Here is an 8,814-nt window from a genome sequence, read left to right on the forward strand (position 1 = left end):
GATTCATATAAATTTCCTCTTTGCAATCTTCTCAGAATTAACTATTTCAACCAAGTTCAACTTTTCTGCCCTTTTCAATTTTTTTCCATGTATATCATACTTTGCCTCTTAAATATTCTATGTATATTACTTGCCAAAAGCTTGAAAATAACATTTACTAAATAGTCTCTTGAATAAAGCACCATTTAGAAAAAGAGGCACAAAACATATTTCTGGTACTCTTCTAACCACACAGCCACAGGGAAGTCACAGACTCTAAAACTATTTCCTAATCTATAATTTAAAATAATTTCCTGCAATTTAATTACTAAAATTTAAGGCACGGCAAACATAAAATCCAAACTATTATACAGAGTGCTACTCTACTGTAGAGTCAAGTATTTTGAAATTTACACAAGAATAAATTTTACTCTAAAGCCAGTCACAAAATTCAACAAAACACAAAACTTTTTTTTTTTTAAGTATTTTGGGAGGAGATACTATGAAACGATGTGTCCTTCTGACATATATCCATTATTCTTTGAGCACTTCCTTATGCTCTAGGACAAAATATTCTAGGCTCATCTTGTACTTTCCTGGTACCAGCTCTGTAATCAGCCATTTCTCCAACAACACTGATTCATTTTAGCAGAGAATGGTTTTTAGAAGCTAAGATCTGGATGCTAAGTGCTCACATTGTTATTGGGCATTGCTTCTCTAAGACCCTCTCAAGTGGACAGAGCTAAGGAATATATATATGTATGTATGTAACCAATCACCCATCACTACTCTAGCTTATTCCTCCACATAGATGCTCTTAGCACACCACTTGGCTCCAAACTTGGGCAAGACTCTTGACAAACATAAAATGATATTCAGTCAAAATTAAGCAACTTTTTAGGAAACTATTATGCCAACATTAAATACTTTCAAATATGCCTTCCCTTATCTTTTCGTATTTGCTATCATTTATACAAGTTGGTATCCCAAAGCTGGCCAAAAAAAAAAAAAAAAAAAAGCTCAGGGTTATCCCCTTGACAGCTACTCATTACAAGGCACGAGAAGTTTTAGACCTCTCAAGAAAAAAACAAATCTCACCTTTTGTGGCATATGTTAATCAAGATTACTTGGCATTCTTTAACAAAGAAATATCTTGAACCTGACTTCCTAACAACATTCCATTTCAGAGTTGACTAAACTCATCCCTAGAACTACAGAGATATACCTTGTAGAGGTTATTTGGTACTGGAGTCCTTAAGTCAAGCATTCATGAAATGCTACATATAACTTAGTTCCTCTTACCCACTAGTAATCTACATTCAAAGCTTTAAAAAGCAGTATTACTTTTTTCTTTGACTCCCATTTCCATTGCTTTCAACCTTATTTTCATATTTTAAAAAAACAGATCAAGAAAATAAGCCTTCCCCCAAAGTACATTTCTCTTACAAAATTCTTTCTTGATAACTAAAGGAAGCTGTTGGCAATAAAGCTGTAAAAATCAAGATTTAATACCTACTAACACATTATCAGGGGTGCACGCATGGTGCAGCAGTTTTCTAATTGTGGTGATAGATTCTGGACCTCTCATCTCGTTTCCTCTGGAAAGAAACAGGTCTGCTGACAGAGAGCAAGATATCTAAGCATAAAGCACACAAAGTCTCTAAATATTAAATACAGATCTCAAATACCAGTTACTCAAATAACAAAGAAAAGTAGTCCACTGCTATCATTTGGTAAAATTTTTGCATAGTGGCTCCACAATATAAAAATCTAATTGTGATATCACAAGGCAGGTTTGCTTTAAGTTATAAAGGCAACAGGCACCAAAGACTGAAGCTACCTTAGTTGATCCAAAGCAGTCCATCAAACAGTCAAAGATCAACTATAACAGGCTTGAGTCCTTAAGAAAATGCTATTCCCACAGATGACCTTTGAAGATCCATTCCCTACTTCTCAGATTTCTTATAAAGACCACAATTCAACTCTACAGACCCAATTATAAAATTAGCCTCTGACCCATAATAGTTTAGAAGTTGTCTGGTGTAAGCTCCTCCCTGCCACCCCCAATTCAGGAAAATCTCTTTCATAAAAATCTCTGAGAGAAGATTACTGAGACCCTCTTTCATAATATATTGAAAAGATCTCTAGGCCTGCAAACACTGAGAGGGGTTCCAGACCAGGGTCTGCCTTTCACTATCTAAAATGTGTTGGGGTAAGCCATTGCATTTCTCCAGGACTGTTTTTTCATGTAAAAGAAGTGGGGAGTACCCAGATCTCAAAGGTCTCTTCTTGTTCTGAAGTTAAATTATGATCTCCAGTGAAGCTCACTATTTCAAGAAAGAATTCATTGTTTTTACACAGTTCTTACTGTTAGAAAGGATTTTCTAAATTTCCAAATGTACACATTCTTCAACCCTAAAATTCCACTTTCTTGAAATCTACACTAAAAAAATGACTACATATGCACAGAAAACATCTATTAGCATTGTTGGTCGTAGCAGTAAGTTGGAACCATTCAATAATAGAAAAATACAGTATGGAATAAAACTATGGAATACTATGCAGCAGTTAAAAAGAATGAAGGAAGGGGCACCTGGCTGGCTAAGTCAGTAGAGCATGCAGCTCTTGATCTCAGGGTTTTGAGTTCAAGCTCCAGGCTGGGTGTAGAGATTAAATAAACTTTTTCCAAAAAAAAGGAAAAAAAATGAATGAAGGAAACCATATACACTACTTACTAATAAGAAAAGACTTCCAAACCATACTACTAACAAAACAAAAAAAAATTCACAACATGTACATTTTGGTGCCATTTATGAAAAAAGCTATGAAGGTTTACACAGGTCTTTCTGCAATGAGAGAAATTTTCTGGACCTGCACAGTCCAGTATGGTAGCAGCCAGTCACACATGACTACTAATCTCTGGAATGTGGCTATTGTGACTGAGAAACGGAATTTTAAGTTTGATTTAATTTTAACTACTTTAAGCTACTGTACTCCACAGAGCAGTTCTAGAAGAACAATCTAAACTTGTAACAGTGGTTAGTTACCTCTGCAGAGGAAACTAGACAAGAAGGTAAGGGTGAATCTGGGCAAATTTTTGCCCTACCTGCATTATTTTAATGTTCTGAGGCAAGTTACATAAAAATTTTGATATTGAACCAAAAATCTGCCCTATGAACCGCCATAAAAAGAATTTAGGTAGGATTTTTGTTTTTTGTTTGTTTTGGGGTTTTGTTTTTTTGTTTTGTTTGCTTTTGCTTTTTACCTGGAAAAAAAATTTACCTGGAAAAAGTTGGTAGTTTTCCTTAAAAACAACCTTTAAATCACATTTCCTTACATTTCTCATCCACACTCTCCGTCCTCCACACATCCCCCCTTTTTTTACAACTACAGTAACTTCTGGTACAAAAGATACAGCAATACAGTCATAAAAGCTACTGATCCATTATTAGGGACAAAGGGCATGCTTTCTAAGAATTTTTCCAACAGAGGTGATGGATTTGTACCTCTCTATGCAACAATTCTTCTTGTACTATAAAAACATCGTCATAGGGTGCCTGGGTGGCTCAGTCAGTTAAACATCTGCCTTTGGCTTAGGTCATGATCTCAGGGTCCTGGGATGGAGTCCTGCTTTGGGCTCCCTGCTCAGTGGGAAGACTGCTACTCCCACTTCCTCTGCCCCTCCCCCTGCTCATCCCCTCTCTCTCTCTAATAAAGTCCTTTAAAAATAAATAAAATTTAAAAATAAAATCATCAAAGCTCCCAAAGTCTTCTCTTCTACAAGCCAAACACTTCCGATTCTCACCAAAAATTGAGTCAGAATCCGTTCACCATCATGTGGCTTTTACTGTGGCTCAAAAAACAACTCAGGTGAGGATATAAACATTTCTTGGCTTCTCTTACTGGCATGGCATATTCACCCAGAGTATCAGCCCAGAATTCCTAAACACCTAGCCATTCATTTGTTCATAAATATTTACTCAGAGCTACTAAATACCAGCCACTGCACTTAGGGGAGGGGATAAAACAATGAACAAAATCTATGTTGACAGAGCCTCTACCATCAAAAGCCCTATTCCTAAAAGTTGGAACGGATTGGTAAACACTGAAAAACCTCAATTTCAATTCATTCCAACAGTCTAACTCACTTCATGCTGAATACCACCATGACTATAAGACACACACAGACAATCTTTATTTCTAATACAAGAAAATCTACCTAACGTGTCTAAATGCTCCAGCACGGGGTGCCTGAGTGGCTCCGTCATTAAGCGTCTGCCTTTGGCTCAGGTCATGATCCCAGGGTCCCAGGAATGAGCCCCGCATTGGGCTCCCTGCTCCATGGGAAGCCTGCTTCTCACTCTCCCACTTCCCCTGCTTGTGTTCCCTCTCTCGCTCTCTTGTCAAATAAATAAGTAAAATCTTAAAAAAAAAAACAAAACTCCCTTTTAAATAAATAAATAAATACTCCAACAGAACAGAGCAAATCCGATAAGTAAAAGCCTCAAATGTCCTTCAGACCAAGTTTTCAACAGTCCACAGCAAAATTTGAAAAAACACTTTTAGCAGATAATCTATACTAGCAAAATTTATTCTATAGAAATTTTATTAGAAGATTTTTTTTTTTTGGCACTAAAATGTTCTCTGCCTCCTGATATGATGATTTGGGTGGAAAGCAGAAAGTATCTGGGTTTTGTTTTGGTTTTTAAAGTCTTACTTGCCAAATAACAAGACAGCAATCAAACTTCTATACCAAATATTTGTTGATATTTGTCATTTGCTGATATAGAGGACTCAAGAAAGTTCCCTCTGCCCTAAAAAGCACACCCTGAACACAGAGGAGGAAATTACTCCTCCAGAAAGTACACCTCCATAAGAGTTAAATCATTACATTTGACTCAAGGAAAAGTTGGGCTTTCCCATTCTTTTGCTATATTATTTACAAGAACATTGATATCAAAGTAAAACAGATCTAAACACACAGGATTATAAATGTGCAAAAGTTCTAATCAAAAAACTGTATTTGTGAAAGTAACAATTTTAACTGATGACAGTTCCATCAGTAACAATAAAAGTAGCCAAATTCTTATCTAGGTTATTTTTGACTGGTATTAAATATCTCCTACACTGAAAAAGAAGGTTTATATTTATTAACTTCCAGGAAGGGGAGGGGCATGAGGAAAAAATAACTTGCTAGTAATAACAACACTAACTTTGTCACTTATTTAAATTTCTCACTAGCATTAACAAAATTGCAAATTTTACTTAGTTGAAAGTGAGACAAAGCTCCCATAGGACACCCACGTCTCCTCCACTCACCCATATTCCCCCCAAAAAATACATTTGTCTCTACCTTCTGACAAACTATGTAAGGATTAAAATGTAGAAGGGCAACAAAGCATAACATAAACCAAAGGCTTTTCAACTCCAGCAGGCCTAAATTCCCCAAATCAGCCCTTTGTGTGTGTGACCTTGGACAAGTCTTTCAACCGCTTCAAGCCTCACTAGATTCTAAACTCCACAAAGACCACTTCTGCCTGAGTTACCACTGTAGGCACACAGCATTGAAATATCAGTGTCTTCCTATATAAAGTGGGGTTGTTAATACCTATCTCACAGCGTTAACTAGGTGATTGAGATATTATGTATATAAAGCTCAAGCACAGTGCCGGATCATAATAAATGTTCAATTAAAGGTCACAGTTACTGACATCAACTAGCAGCTATCAAACCGGTAAGTACTGTTTGAGGACTCTCAAATACTAACATACAAAATCTTCAGCAGTAAATGTAAATTGCTCAATTGATAAAAATATTTCCCAGAAAACCTACGAATAGTTTCTAAACCACTGAGAATCTAGTAACAGATGAATCCTGAATTGTGGTAACAAACCCAAGCTATTAAAAGACATTGACCAAACTCCCAAGTTTTTCTACTTCAAAAAACAGGTCATAAGCATCTTCCCCATTGGCTTCTCCCCTTCGGACTTCTCTGGCTATCAGGGAACCCCCTCCTCCGCGCTTAGGGGGAGGAGAGAGAAAACCTCCGAGGTGGGGGCCGGGGTTGGGGGAAAGCACGCATCCCTGCGCCACTCGCCCAGACCCACCTTGAGCAGGATGGATGGCGGCAGCTGGTTGATGTCTGGGGTTTCAGGGGGTGGATCCCTGTGACAGTCGCAGGGATTTTCGGGGGGCTCCTGACAGTCCGTGTCGCCGCATTCATGCTGCTGCTGGGCGGGCGAGGGGGCGGTGCCCCCCGCTCGGACCGCGTCCCCGCCGGCCTCTGTGGGGGCACCTTCGGAAGTGGGAGAGGAGGGCGGGGGGCAGAGCGGCTCCGGTGGCTGCTCGGAGCCCTGGCAGCAGCCGGCGTCGGGGGGCCGCGGCGGCGAGGCACCTCCCCCTGCAGGCCCTCCGCCGCCGCCGCCGCCGCCGCATCCCCCACCGCCGCAGCGGGGCTGCTTACAGGGGGTGCAGGCGGGGACCCCGGCCCCCTTCCGCTTACACACCATTTCTGGGGGTGTAGGGGGCTCGGCCGGCGGCAGCGGCCCCCGGAAGAGTTGCACGGCGGCGGGCGGCCCCAGGAAGCGCACGGGCCCCACGCTGGCCAAGAAGAGGCTCCGGCCCTGCTGCTCCCAGGCGGCGGCCGCAGCCAGCCCCAGCTCTTTGCAGCAGGAGGCGGGCGACGAGGCCGAGGCAGCGGCAGCTGCTGCGGCGGCGGCCGAGGATAGCAGGAAGCGGCGGGCGGCGGCAGCACAGTCCTCGGCAGCCAGGGCCGCGTAGCGCCGCGCCAGGTGCTGCGAGGAGGCGGCCGCGGCGTAGGCCCCGTCCCGCGGCGGCGGCGAGAGCGGCGGCTCCTCCTCTGGGCCGGCGGGGGCGGGCGCGCCGGGGCTGTGCACGATGAAGCAGAGCATGCAGGGCCCGCGGAAGAAGCAGTCCCGGCTCCGGGGCGCCGCCGGCTGGGGGGGCGCCTTGGCCGGGGTCCGGCGGGGCAGCCTGAGGAGAGGGCGGCGGCGGCGGCACCAACTGCAACAGCGAGGCCTCTTCTGGCTCGGGCGGTTACGCGGCTCCTTCGAGAGAAGGTGGCCCATATAGAAGGCCCCGAGGAGGGGGACCGGGACGGGGAAGTAGGGAGGCACGGAGAAGCGAGCTCCGGCAGCGGGGCAGGCCGCTCGCTGGCTCGGCCTCGGGCCCGCGGCGGGGTCGCCCGCCCTGCGCACACACACGCACACACGGGCACACACGCGACGGTGGGGGGTGGGCGTCAGCTGCGGGCTGCCCGGGCGCCCGACGGGGGCTACATGCTTTGCCCCGGGAAGCCGGGAGAACGATGGGCGCGAGCTTTGGGGACGCGACGGAGGGAGCGAGCCTGCCGGCTAGGCGACCAGTCCAAGCCTGGCACGCCGGCTCAGTCGGTCAGTGCGGCGGCTGGGGGAACCCGAGGTCCCGCTCGGACCATTTTAACTGCGGCTCCGCCGGCGGCGCGCGCGCCCGCGACACAGCTCGGAGCCGCAGGAGCGCGCGGCCCTCTCGGGGAGGGGGCGGAGCTGGCTGCGGCGGCGCGCTTGGGGCGGGGGCGCGGGCGCCCGGCTGCTCACCGGGGACGGCCGCTAGGCAGGGACTGCTGGGAAGACGCGGGCCGGCGAGTGGGGAGCGGCGCGCGCCCCTCCCTCCCTCGCCCAAGGTTTCGCGGAGTACGCTGGGCCCACGCCTCTTTTCTGGGACGGGAGGAGACGCTTCCGAGCCAGCTGTGTGACATCCGTTTGCACAGCCGCGCTGACGTCTGTAGGTGTAAGTTCAAGAACTGCCATTGGCCGCGAGCCGCTGCGCTCTTCCCCTCACCCCCACCCCCAGACTCGGAGACCGAGGCCACCGAGGAGCCGTAAACAGGGTTCCGGCGGAAGGCCGACTTGGGTCCCCTGCTGCTTTCTCCGGTGCAGTACCAGATGTGTGGCCCTGTGTTCTCACGTGAGGGGCCAATGAGTGGTGCCGCACCGCTGTGTATTCCACTTGTTTTTATACTTGTTGCTTGTGGCCGACTGCTGACTTCATAACTTTATTTCAAAAGTGAAAGCATGTCTCAAGTTACCTATGCACGCCAAAAAGACCGATTGAGTCATCCAGCATTCCAGGCTGCAAGCTATAGATGAGCCTCTGCGCTCCCGGAGTTCCATCTCTCCATCCATTGTACACCTTAAAAATGATTGTGCAGTGCCTACTATATGATAAACGGTTCTAGGCGGACCTTGGTGACCCAGATGAGAAAGAGGAAATAGGCTTTGCAGACAACCATTTAGAAGGTTTGACTCTCATGAGACCAAAGAAATAGGGCAATGATTAGAGCGGTACCTGTCTTGAGAGACAAACTGAAAGAGGCTTAAATGATGTGAATGCGTCAGTATAAAGGAGGAGGTGAGGAGATGAAAAAAGATAATACAACAAGGCCCCTGAGATGGTGGAATGGCAGAGTACCTTAGGAGAGATACCGTCTTCATTGAGTAGGAGGGTTAAGGGAAAGACAGATTAAGAATGGACACAGATTGAAAGATATGAAAGTGAAAAAGTTCCTTTCACCGGGTCTCTATTTTACTTGAAGTGGAGCCTGGTTACCTGCTAAAGAGTGGAAGGAAAGTGGCAGTATTTTAAAAACCTGCTAAGAATAACTTGAGAGAACTGAGGAAGCAGTATTTCAAGATTCAAGGCCCTTCAGCTTAGAGACCATTGTTTGAGTCTGTGTCACTTTCCCACTCCTGTGGCCAGCCTCACCCTGCCTTTGCCCAAACATACCATCAAACCTTTGCTAATAATGGCCTCTTTGTCAAGAATGACTTTTATTTT

The 8,814-nt window shown here is 45.5% G+C and overlaps 1 protein-coding gene across 2 annotated transcripts in view; it reads right to left on the minus strand.

Annotated features, from left to right (window-relative positions):
• FBXL17 (F-box and leucine rich repeat protein 17) overlaps window positions 1–7,469 on the minus strand; it is a 504,150-nt gene extending 496,681 nt beyond the window's left edge. The window contains exon 1 of one of the 2 annotated variants that reach the window (XM_027606064.2): window positions 6,087–7,469. In XM_027606064.2, coding sequence (XP_027461865.1) covers window positions 6,087–7,067 — 981 coding nt within the window. In that variant the 5' untranslated portion in view covers window positions 7,068–7,469. The remainder of the gene's footprint in view (window positions 1–6,086) is intronic. The other variant, XM_027606063.2, reaches the window with a different exon arrangement.
• Window positions 7,470–8,814: the final 1,345 nt, after the last annotated feature.

The sequence above is a fragment of the Zalophus californianus genome, chromosome 5, assembly GCF_009762305.2.
Source record: "Zalophus californianus isolate mZalCal1 chromosome 5, mZalCal1.pri.v2, whole genome shotgun sequence".
Classification (NCBI taxonomy): domain Eukaryota; kingdom Metazoa; phylum Chordata; class Mammalia; order Carnivora; family Otariidae; genus Zalophus; species Zalophus californianus.